General features: G+C 38.7%; 1 protein-coding gene across 11 annotated transcripts in view; it reads right to left on the reverse strand.

The window, feature by feature from the left end:
* The window catches only part of PDSS2 (decaprenyl diphosphate synthase subunit 2), a 278,138-nt gene that overhangs the window by 175,978 nt on the left and 89,636 nt on the right, over nt 1–12,524 (reverse strand). For 10 of the 11 annotated variants that reach the window (XR_010413718.1, XR_010413719.1, XM_064597946.1 and 7 more), the window contains one exon: nt 2,297–2,431. The exons of the other annotated variant lie outside the window; for it this stretch is intronic. Coding sequence is in view for 8 of the 10 variants with exons in the window: in XM_064597946.1 (XP_064454016.1) it covers nt 2,297–2,431 (135 nt within the window). In the remaining 2 variants the exon portion in view is untranslated. The remainder of the gene's footprint in view (nt 1–2,296; nt 2,432–12,524) is intronic. 11 annotated transcript variants of the gene reach the window in all.

Here is a 12,524-nt window from a genome sequence, read left to right on the forward strand (position 1 = left end):
AATAAATAAATAAAATCTTAAAAAAAAAAGTAAAAGCGGGATTTAAATACCAACTCTATGACTTTCCATCTAGAAGATTTTAGACAATTCTTAATCTCAGTATTATCTTCTTTTTCTGCAAAATAGGGATAACTCATTTATGCAAATATTTATGGAACACCCATGCATCAAATAGTACTTCCCAAGGGTTATTTTTACTTTAGGATGAGAGATAATAAAACATAGCTGGTATTCATTAGAGGTATGTATGGTCACCTAATTGCAAGAGCAGAGGCCTGACCAATCACATAGGGTCAAAGTCGGCAGACTGAAAATCAACAGAGTTCCTAAAGGAAACAAAGATACATGGGATACAAGGTGCTATGGGGTCCGTTTGCTTTCCAGGGATTAACAAGGTTATTGGTATTCATTACAGATCTTTATGTATTTTCTCTAGTTAACGCAACTAAACTCAATCACGGGCTCTCTACAAAACCATAAGGTAAAGTTTTGAGCTCTAATTCAAACAGGTTGGGGGAAGGATGTAGATGTATAAAATTTTAATGGATAGTCTACCCTATGTGAAATAAGTTCCTTGAATCAGACTAGAAAAGCAGAATGGAATCAAGAAAAAAACATATGAAATCTGGAAGGAAAAAAACCGTAGTTGGACCCTCAACTTGTCTCATTTGCTAGCTGTGCCACCTTGAAAAAAACTCAAGATTTTTGAATCTCAGTTTGCTCAAGAGTAAAGTAAGTGTTAACGACAACTCTTAACCTATAACACTTTTGTAAGGATCAAATGAGGTAACTGTAATAAAAGTGATAAGTAACCTACAAAACACTAAACAAATATAAATTATTTCACAGTGAGTAGGGGCTGAAAACGATACCAAGGTTTCCTTTCTGGTGAAGATACTTACATGGATAAATGGTAAAAGGTCTGCAAAATTATCCTGGCTGGAGGAGGGGTCATTTGTAGCCATGACAGTAATAATTTTGCTTGCTTGTAAATGAGGAAGTATCATTAGACTTCATAGCTGGTAAGCAGTAGTCATCTCTAAATATTATATAAGAAAAAATGTATGGATAAGACTAGTAGGAATAAAAAAAACTAAGGTATGGATTGATTTTTAAAGTAAATCCATAAGATACAGTAGCCATAAGTCAAACTTCCTAGAAATGTTTCCTTTTGTGAGGAAAATTTCCTTGTCACCCAGGTTTTTAGAGTGGTTTTAATTTCACATGCCAAAGTCCACCTGCCGAGGCTATATAGAGGCTCTAGAGAGGCTTTTAACACAATGTCCAGCACAATCAATACTAAGTTAAATAAAGTTATTGATACACTATTACTAAAAAATATGCAATGATTTTTTTTTTTTTAAAGACTTTATTTATTTACTTGACAGAGAGAGACACAGAGAGAGAGGGAACACAAGCAGGGAGAGTAGGAGAGGGAGATGCAGGCTTCCTGCAGAGCAGGGAGCCCGATGCGGGGCTCGATCCCAGGACCCTGGGATCATGACCTGAGCCGAAGGCAGACGCTTAACAACTGAGCCACCCAGGTGCCCCCCAAAATATGCAGTGATTTTTTTAAAAAATAAAAAACTGAAAATTTTAAGTTTGTTTTATATGAAGCAAAAATGACTCACACTCACATATTTGTTTTTTAGTCTAAGTGTGTAGGAGAAAAAATTTCTTATTCTAGTAAGTTTAGTAAAAACCTCTTCACCATAAAAATAAGCATAATGAAATGATACAGCACTGAAGTACACTACTTCTCCTAAAATGATAGTTGCAACATTATTTTATAGTTAGGTATCATTCTGAGTAGGTTTAAAAATCATAAATCCCGGACCAAGTCTCTAAAGAGAAATACCATGATGGCGAAGGAGGGGTAGTCATGAATAGAAAATTTTAAATGGCCAGAATAGAAATGAAAGTTTTCAAATGTATAGGGAAATTTACCAGTGATGCATGGAGCTGCTCCGTCTATTAGACTTGTTAAGAACAATAAAAATACATTTAAAAAAGAGGGGGGTGCTTGACTGGCTCAGTAGGAAGAGTGTGTGACTCTTGGTCTTGGGGTCATGAGTTCAAGCCCCACATTGGGTGTAGAGATTGCTAAATAAATAGATAAGTAAACTTAAAAAAACAAAAAAGAACAATAGAAATACATTTTTAACCTTACAAAATATGTTAATCTATCCGTGAATCTGAGAATGACAAAGAACTAAATAGTGATCTCCACTGACCACTGTTCAGTAAAAGGAAACACAATTTAGAAAGCGATATCAAAAGACTAAGTTCTTCTTACCATGAATAGATCCCACCGACCATGTCATAGTTCTGACATGAAGTATTCATGCTGCTGGGCCCAGCTGCTTTAGAAATAAGTAGCACCACCAAGCCCCTCAACTGCAGGTTATGCCAGCTATCATGTACAAGCCCCCTGCCAACAAAGAAAGAAGAGGATTAATATACTCTCACAGAATCAGCCACATCAAGTTACTATTCACCCAGACTTCCAAAATCAGAGAATGGGACTTGGGGAAAGAAACAGAAGTGGGGGAAGAAGGAGCTAACAGGAAAAAGCAATGAGTTCCGGAAACAACTAGAGAAACCCATGGCTGGTTTTAAAAGTGACAGTCTCCAATTGTGAGGCCTAATGATCTGGCTTCCCCCTCTTTCTGGATTTTCCTTGACCCTACACCTCACACTCTCAACCGTTTGCTCAACTCAGTTTTAAATTGCTCTGTGGTAGCTAACAGCAACTGAAATACAAATTGTATTGCTTGGATGAAGTGATATTATTTGGTGAAGATGGTGGTAAGGGAGAGTGGTAAAAAATGATTTCTGCCTTCACAGGTAGAGAAGATGCTCAGAGAATTAAAGGACTTAAAAATTTATCTGATAAGTAAAATGTAAATGTATGCCATCAGCAAGTCTTGCCATTTCCTATTATTTATGGAAAGCATTATCATTCTAGACAACAATATGGCTTTAACTTAGCATGTCATTTTATTTTTGCAACGAGTATTGAATTTTCATAATTTCTACTATAACTAAGGCCAGGAATACATTGGTTTTTTTTCCTCAGAGTATTGCAAATGGTTGTCATATAAGAACTAAATGGCATCATAAGAAAGAAAGAGAGGAAGGATGGACGGACGAGCAAATGAACAAATGAATGAAAGAAAGAAAGGAGGAAAGAAAACTATGGGCAATATAATAAATATTAGAACAATGCTCATGAGCACTAATCAAATAGACATTATGCATACATAAATAACACACAAATATAGTTCTTGAATGTAGTGAAAAAAAGTATTAAAATTGTATTATACTTCATTAAATTATTAAGTCCTCCTTGGTAAATTTTGAACAATGAATTAATTTAAATTAACTAAGTTAACATAGCCAAAATTAATGAGTTAGTTCATTACTTAAGAAAAATCTTTGCCCCTCATCCCTCCAAACAGAAATTTTAAAAAGGGCCCCTTTGTACCCTTACTGGTTTCAAAATAAGACAGATCTTCAGGCTCTCTGCAAAGAAACAGATATAGCTCTTTCTCTAATTATATTTTCCCCTCAATCCAGTAAGTGATCGTCAGCAAGTTTGAGGGGTTAGTAATTTTTAAAAAGAAGTTCTAATTTCCTAGGAAAAAGAAGCTAATTTATAGTAATTAAGTTATATCACAACAGAAACAAACAATCATCAGAAATAGCCAAAGCTTCTCATTGTCATGGAGCTTTCTACTTAAATCCAGTAGACCTGAACGGAAGGAAGGCTGGGAAGCACCCTATTTTATAACAAGTAAATGTAAAGTGGGAGCAGGAGCACTTCCTAAGTTTTCTGTTTTGAATTACAAATTTTAACTTATGCTGCTAGATCCTTATTAATGTATGACCTAAGGTGAATCTTTATTCTTCCCTTTTTAGATAATAATACTAAGGAGAAGGTCTGAATTGGCTCTTAACTTGAGAAAGGGAAAAGAGGAAGGTGAGGCTGTGTGTGTGCGCACGTGTGCTTGTTTTTTGGGGGTTGAGACCAGTTAGGGATGAAGGATATGATGACACAGTAAGAACCCCAAGAGGGCGAGAAACTCGAGAAAAGTCTGACTACATCATGCTGATGAAACAGCTCTGGCAATAGTTTGGACACCTTCCTCAAAGTTCTCAGAGATGGGACCTTTCACAGGAGACACACACAAACTGAGAAGGAGAAGGAGAAGAACAGCAACAAATACTTACATAGTGTTTCATATATGCCAGGAACTGTTCTAAGGATTTACTATGTATTAACTAAATCAATTCACAGCTCTAAGAGGAAGGTACCACAATTACCCTGATTTTGCAGATGAATGAAGAGAATGAGGCACACAGACAGAGAAGTTAAGCAACTTGCTCACAGCTGGTAGACAGTAGAGCCTTGACGAAGCCAAGATTTGAATCCAGGCCAACTGGCTCTAGAATCTATAAACACTCTTATCCATTATGCTATAGTGACTATCCAATCTGCCTCATGTCATGTACAAAACTAGTTGCTAATAAGTCAAATTAGAAGAGTGCAGCTTTAGAAACAGGTTTAAAAGAAATCCTTCTCCCATTCGCTAGCTGTATGACTTGGGAGACTGTTACGTCCGCTATAAAATGAGGTTAACAACGTCTACTTTCCATAGTCATTTTATGAAAGAAGTAACAAGAGTAAAGTATATAACATTGTGGAAGCACGTGGTAGGTGATCACATAATCAGAAAATTACATTCTCTGTCCTTATTACTTTTTTGCCACCTATCTTTTTTCTCAATTCATACTGTTTTCTTTCTTCTAGTCCATTTCTCCTCCTATCTCTCAAAGTCTAGCGCACTCTACCGGCATACATAATCTCCTTTATAAAGGAGATAAATTTCCTTTTCTACCTCCCAAAACAACAAAAGTTGAGGAATTCTTCCCACACACCCCCACCCCCTGCAAACATCATCATACATCACTGAAACACTTGCCACTTTGAGAACACATTCTGAAAAGGTTAGGAAGTGAAACGTAGTGGACTAGCTGACAGAAACCAAGAGAACAGTCAGAAAAGCCCGACTTTTGACAGTGGTTAACAACCCAGAGAAGAGATTAACAGCTTAAGTAAATTAAAAAACTGCTTCCAAACACCACTTCTTCAAATTTATTTCATTAACACGCTTAAAAAAAAAAAAAAAAAAAAAGCAGTACCAAGATAAACTGATAATGTCCACAGCTCAAAAATTAGCTCACAACCAAAAGAGAATAAGAAATTTTGCTTCTGGGGGCGCCTGGGTGGCTCAGTTGGTTAAGCAACTGCCTTCGGCTCAGGTCATGATCCTGGGGTCCCGGGATTGAGTCCCACATCGGGCTCCCTGCTCGGCAGGGAGTCTGCTTCTCCCTCTGACCCTTCTTCCTCTCATGCTCTCTGTCTCTCATTCTCTCTCTCTCAAATAAATAAATAAATAAAATCTTAAAAAAAAAAAAAAGAAATTTTGCTTCTGAGCATAAAAAAGTCCCTAGGACTCTATATTACAGAGACACTATGTTTCATCTAGTCCAGGTTGTACTTTGCCTAAAACAGCATGAGTTCTTCTCAGTGCCTTTCTTCAGGAGGGACACTGGTGAGCCAGAGCATGTCTAGAAGTTGGTGAAATCCTAAACTGTCATGTGCATGCCTGTAGAAAAAGCTCTGGATGCTGGCTTAGAGAATAGTTCAGTTCGTGTTCTCAAATTTATCCAGGAAAAGATGCAGTGAATGCTTACTGCACATTGGGCATGGTGTAAACAACAGTGGATGACATGGTGATGAGCACTGGTGAGCTGTGGTCTCCCTTCTTGTGGATAATACAGTCTGGATTAAAAATCCCAATAAAATGTGGCATGAGCTACTTTAGGGGATGAACAAGGGCTGTGGGAGCACAGAGTAGGGGCCACTAACATAACTGGGGGCAAAGAGGGGTGAAAGAGACCTCCCTGAGACCTTAAGGATGAGGAGGAAGTAGCCAGGGGAGCTAAAGCTGGGAGGGGAAGTAGAGGGAAAAATAAGGTGTTCCAAAGAAGAAACAATATGGGTGAAGGTTTGGAGGAAAGAAAGGAGGGCACAGCTATTTTCAGAACCAACATCGCAGGAGCACAGCGTGTGAGGGGAAGAGTTGGGAGAACGAAAGCTAGAGGAATGCATGAGAGCAGTCTATTCGTCTGAAAGGGCTCCGTCTGGGTAGGAGATAGAATTGCTGCAGAAACTGACACAACTGGATAGAAAATATGAAAAAAGAGCAGGCCAATTTTGACTAACATGAAGAAATTAAAAAACAAAGTAGCCTCTGGTGATGCTGAGTCCCCTGTTAACAGAGATGTTCGGGAAGCTGCACAGCCTCTGACATACACATTAGAGAGAAGCCTGGACTATTTGACATCTGAAGTATTTTTCTTACTCTGTGATTCTTTAGGATCTCACCTCACTTATTTAATTATCTAATGCTCTACAATATGTCTAATAGGTCTAAAAACTGGAAGAATCCTTTATTGTCATCAAAATTATAGTGTCATGAATGAAAGTATTATTAATACCTTGAAATCTTTCTCACTTAAGTTCTACAGAATTGTGTTCCTTTTAGCTCATGTCAACTAAAACTTCTTTTTCACAGGAGACACTTCTGCATTCCTTCATGCAACTAATTCAGACTGAACACCTTCCATAAATTAGGCCCTGTGCCACGCACAGACGCAATGGCGAGCAAAACCAGGCATGGGGCTTGTGGAGCTTGCAGGCTAGTGGAAGAGACTGGAAATAATGAAAGCATCACAGAGAAATGTAAAATCACAATGGCAATAAATGCCACAAAGGAAAAAAGATGGTACTGGGTTTATAATAGGGCAACTGACTGAGCAAGGAAAGTCAGAGGCTTCCTTGAGGAAGTGATGACTGAGATGATACCCAAAGGAAGAAGAGATGTAAAAGGGGATAGTGGGAAGGGAACAGACAAGAGGAGTATATCCACAGCACAGAACCAGGCATATGTAAGGCTGAGAGCTCTGTACGAAGTGAGGCTGGAGACAGAGAGGACTAGACCACAAAGGTCGAACAGGCCATGTGAAGACTTTTGCTCTTTATCCAAAGAGCAATGTGAAGCCACTGCAGTTTTTATTAAGCAGCTGGTGACATAATCAGGTAGTTAAAAAAACCCAAAAAACAAAAAATCCTGTCATCAGTGGAAAAACAACTTGAGTGGAGGGGAAGGAGGAAAACAAAGTGGGTATGAGGAGGAGTGTTAGGAGGCTCTTGCAGTAGTCATGAGATATATGGGGGTAGCTTGGTGCACAAGCTAGAGAGGTACCAAATCTAAAGTAATATTGCAATTCAATTTAAATAGATGGTGGATACTATGTAGTCCTGGAAAATTAGCTAATATGGATATAGCACTAATTTTAAAGAGTATCATCCTGAAAAGTCTGTAGTTGAATTTTGGGGCAGGGTAGAACTTGGACCCCTCCAAAATTCTGCTCGAGATCTACAACAGATGGAAACAGCAAACACACACTAATATTCTAATAGCTACATAATTTCATGATGGACATAAGGATTGAATAGGTGAAACTTTGTGCAAACTTCTCACATTATGGTTTTATGGCTAACTGCATTTCTCACTGCATCATCGTATCTTTCCACAGCTACTACCTTCCTTCTAATCCTGTATTTCAAATCCTCAAATCACAGCTATGCCCCCCCCCCGCTTTTGTGTGTGTGGTTTTTTTTGAGGGGGAAAAGGGCAGAAGGGGCGGGGAAGAGAGACAATCTTAAGCAGCCTCCATGCCCAGCACAGAGCCTGACGTGGGGCTTGATCCCACGATCCAGAGATCATGACCTGAGCCAAAGTCAAGAGTCAGACACTTAACAGACTGAGCCACCCAAGCACCCCTGGCACCTTTCCATATAGCCTCTCAAATTCCATTTCTTCAACACATATGTACCAAACCTGAGAGGTATACAAAGAAATAAGTGACATAATAAAAGAGTTATAATAATAGGTTCACATATGTTTAAATTGAATAATACAAGCAACAGATACCAAAGGTAGTAGAGTAACAAAAAGCTATCAGTACAAAGAGGAAGAAAGAAAAGTGCTTCTTGCGAGAGGTGCTCCCGACAGTAGAGGTAGCCCTCAGACTGAGCCCGAGAGCTGGTCAGGCTTCCCTGAGCAGAGAATGGAGGTAGGCCTGGAATGGGGTTAATGGAATGGAAAGAGGGGCATCTGAGGAGAAAGAGACAGGTTATGCATGATAAGAAAGTGGAAGAATGAGGAGCAGGTTCAGGAGCTGTGGGGGCTACCCATTGGGCAATATGTGAAGGTGAACAAGCCCAGAAAAAAGACAACTTAAAGAATGAAGGGCCTTGAGAGTCAGGTTTGGAGGTGGGCCTTCATTCTGCAGGCAATCTGAAGGCAGGGATGGTTTGTCAGCAAGGGAGTAATGTGATCAGAGCTAAAGACTAAAACTGTTACTCTGGGCCTAATATTGTAACTCTGGCAGTAGCATATTGGGTGCGAAGGAAAGGACAGGGAAGATTAGTTAGGAGTAGCTTCTTCCAATAGTCCAGGTGGGAGATAATGAGGGCCTAAATTAGGGCAGTGGCAGCAGTGACGGCAAAGAAGAGCTGAATGATGGCCACAGCACGGAGGCGGAACAGGCTAGTCTGGCCAGCTGACTGCATGATGGGAGACCCTCATGCAGCGAAGGAAAGATAAGGGCTGAATGTGAGGTTCAAACCTGTTTCCTGGAGGTGATGATGCTAGCATTCATGGGGACTGGAAGAAAAAAGAGAGTTAATGGGGAATTAATGAGCTCAGTTTTGGACATGTTAACTTTGAATGCAAGAAAGACTTCCAGATGGAGATGCCCAGCAGGTAGCTGGAAATGCTGTGGCTACAGATTTGGGAAGCATCTTCAAAGAGGTGATGGCTGAATTAGTAGGACTTGATGGATGAGTTTTTGAGGAGAGAAAAAAAAGAGAAAAGAGGGAAGGGCAGGGATGAGAAGAGAAAAGGAATCTTGGAGAATCCCTTTACTTAGGGGACGGAGGAAGGATGAGTAACCACCATGAAGGAACACAGTGGGTCCACAAACAAATAAAAGGGGTCTCTGCAGATACCCAGAAAGAAACGTGAACATGCATGCACAATAGAGGCCGAGAACTACAACAGCACAGTGTACAGAAACTAGGGCCAGTAGCTGCTCCTTCCATGGGCTTTTATGGTACTTATTATAAACCTCTAGTTTCCCACTTAAAACACTGAATAATAAAAATGATAGCAACGACACAGACAAACGACAACCACAACATGCTATAATGCCAAGCATGCAATGCCTTCCAGGCATATGCTCGAAATCTCACAAAACCCATGCAAGGTAATTGGTAATATCTCTTTACAGATGAGGAAAATTAGAAAAAAGGCTGAGAAAAGTTAAATAATTACTAGTCACACCAGTCAACTAGTAATGGAAGTGCGTAATTTGGACCCCAAAGCTAGGCTCGCTCATGCTTTATGGCCTTGCTATTTAATTACTGGTTCGCAGGTACTACACCTCAATAAGCCTGTGAAAATCTTGAAGGTACTCAGGCTTGTCATCTTTGGATGCCCTGCACCTACCAGAGTAACTGACATAGAACAGGTCTCTAAAAAAAATGCAAGGTGAGAGAATAAATAGCTTCAAGAAGTAGAACAGCAGATTCTCCATCTCACACATCCCACCCAAAGAGCCCCACTACTATTCCCGACTTTTCTCATCTCTTCTGTTCTCCATTTGCTACATTCAGCCAGTCAGCTCTGCGTCTTGAGTCCCTCTTCCTAAATCAGAGTATATTCTTTAAAAGTGACAGCCACACAGGAGAAAAGCCCCAACATACTCTAAAAAACATGCTGAGATTTTAATGCCACCCTGGAAAGTTACCGTATATGAGAATTATACCACATTAAAGGACCTAGTCCTTAAGTTTTAAATAGAGAGAACTCAATAAACTGGAGTGTTTTATGTGTTTTGTGTCCTCATTTAGAGAAGTGAATGAATTGCATCACTGCCCGTGAGAGAAGGCTGTCCTCACTCTGAACAGAAGGTAGGGATTAGTTCCAGATGGAGAGTTGAGGTAGGATGGCAGAACTGGGGCACGAGGGAAAACTTTTGAGATGTATGCTCAAGAGTTCAGAATTCTAACTTATGCCATGAGCCAAATCACAATCTTCTGGTACATTTATAGTCAAATATTAAGGAAAGACTTTACCACCGACAAAGAAGGGACCATCACCCTTCAGTCCGCTCAAAGCACCTCGAAATAAAACTGAATGCCAAAGAATCAGTACTGCTCAGACCCCCACGAGAAGAACTCCCTCCAATGCTAACATCTAGAGGGATAGAGCTTTACTATTTTATTATCCCACTTTAAATATATCCAATTCCAGTAAGTCAATCCAAAAAAATGTAAGCATCAAAGATAAATGTCAAATCTAACATACATGAGGTGGGTTGATTGGTAAGATTCCTAATAATGCTTTAGGACAGTGACAGAAACTCCTAGACACAGTTTTTTAAACTTTATATACAGACAAGTGAAACATAAGGATTGCCTACAATGTGCACTGTTTTTGCCAAAGAACCACTAGAAATACTCTGATCTTTTCTAATTTTTTTGAATGCTGACTACAACCTGATAAATTGATTTTGCACTAATGAGTTGCAACCTGCAGTTTTTTGAAAAATAGTGTTTTAAGTCACATAAAGTATGTGATATATAAAGTCAAAAGAACTGGAAGCATAATGTAAAATTAATTAAGTAGGAATAGAATTATCACCATTTAAAAACAAAAAATCTGTCCATATACTAGAACAAATTTAGTGTTGCAAGAAAGCATTAAAACTTTTTTAATGACATGGAAAAATACTTAAAATGTTAAATGAAGATAGAATATAAAACTGTATACATAATATCTCAATTATGTTTCAATATATGCACATACATATGCATATAAACAAGGCCAAGGACAAAAACTAGAAAAAATATGGCAAACATTAACGTTTTAAATCTGGGTATCATTATATAGGTGTTCCATATACAAAGTGTCCTTGTGTTTTTCTGCATGTTTAAAATATTTTTAAAAATGAAAAGAAACAAGATAGGAAGCAAATACCTTAAATGATAATAAGCGTTAATCAACAGATTCTTAGATTAAGGGTGATTTATTTCCTAAAATGCGTAAGAGCACAGATCTCTTTTTAAGTCTGGAAAAAAAAAGTACTGTATTTTAAGAGTAACAGAATTTTAAGAAGGCAGATGACTTACTACATTATAGTTGTGTTTCTCATTTCAAGAAAAAAATTTAACCCACATTTAATGAACCCCAGAGTCCTATGTTGGGTGCCTTGTGGATTCTCATATTTCACCTTTAATTTCTCTAAGATTTAGACACAAGGCCAATGTTTAAATGGTATCAAAGAAGTGCTGTTTAAAAAAATATATAATTAGTAATTCAATGACAGTAATATTACTCAGTTGTAAAAGAAAAAAATTAACACTCATGAAAATTGTTTTAAAGCACTATAATTTGAGGGAGACTAAAAATAGTCTGCATGTCACAGATTTTTATATAAAATTAGCAGAAGAACTGGAGGTTAATTTCCATTGACAAAATGACCCAAATTGTATTATTCCTGCCATATCTACCCTGAGACTAAACTTCCCTAGATTTGAAACAAATTTAGGGCCTGGGGTGACCAGCCCTTAGAATCTGGGAGCTGTAGCAGTCACTGACATGGCTCGAGGGCCACACGCACATCCCACCTGAATTAAATCCCTGAGGGACATCAGGGCCAAGGAACTGCCTTACCAAAGCCCTCCCAAAGCTGCAATTAGGTTTGATGGGCATGTGGCAGGAGACAGGTGCTGGGAAAAAAAAGGAAGTAAGAGAGAAGAGAAAAGTAGAATGGGGGTAGGGCATAGGGGTTGTTGGGGAGGGGGAGAAAATCAAGCCAGGAGCTTTTCAGAAATGATTACTAACACCAGTAGTTTGATGATATGTGATTGAAATAAAAAAGAAGTATAAAATAATGCCATAATTGATCAAGTTTGCAGCAAGATGTAAGCTGGCCACCTTAGAATTAGACAATACCACCAGGAAAAAAAAAACACCACCACCCACAAAGACTTTTGCACTCAAATGATAACTGAAGATTTAAAAATATGAATGTAAAAATTAGGGCCATTTAAAAAAATAATATTTTGATCACACTGAAAACTCTGTTAAAATTATCTCATACAGTAATTTTTATATACAGACCTCTTTTGTTCACATTTTAAAAAAGCAACTTAGTGTTGAAGCAAAGGGGTAGAAAAATTGAGTGCTGAATACAGGCATCATTACACTCCACAGACACACGAGACTCATACCACCACTCAAGCGGTGCCACTGGCTAAGAGTTAACGCTGTGAATTACACCTCTTACTACCACCAGCAGTCTGCGCAGGGAATAAATCAACC

The sequence above is a fragment of the Mirounga angustirostris genome, unplaced genomic scaffold, assembly GCF_029215605.1.
Source record: "Mirounga angustirostris isolate CCGP_5_RB_7025 unplaced genomic scaffold, mMirAng1.0.hap1 SCAF_8, whole genome shotgun sequence".
NCBI lineage: Eukaryota > Metazoa > Chordata > Mammalia > Carnivora > Phocidae > Mirounga > Mirounga angustirostris.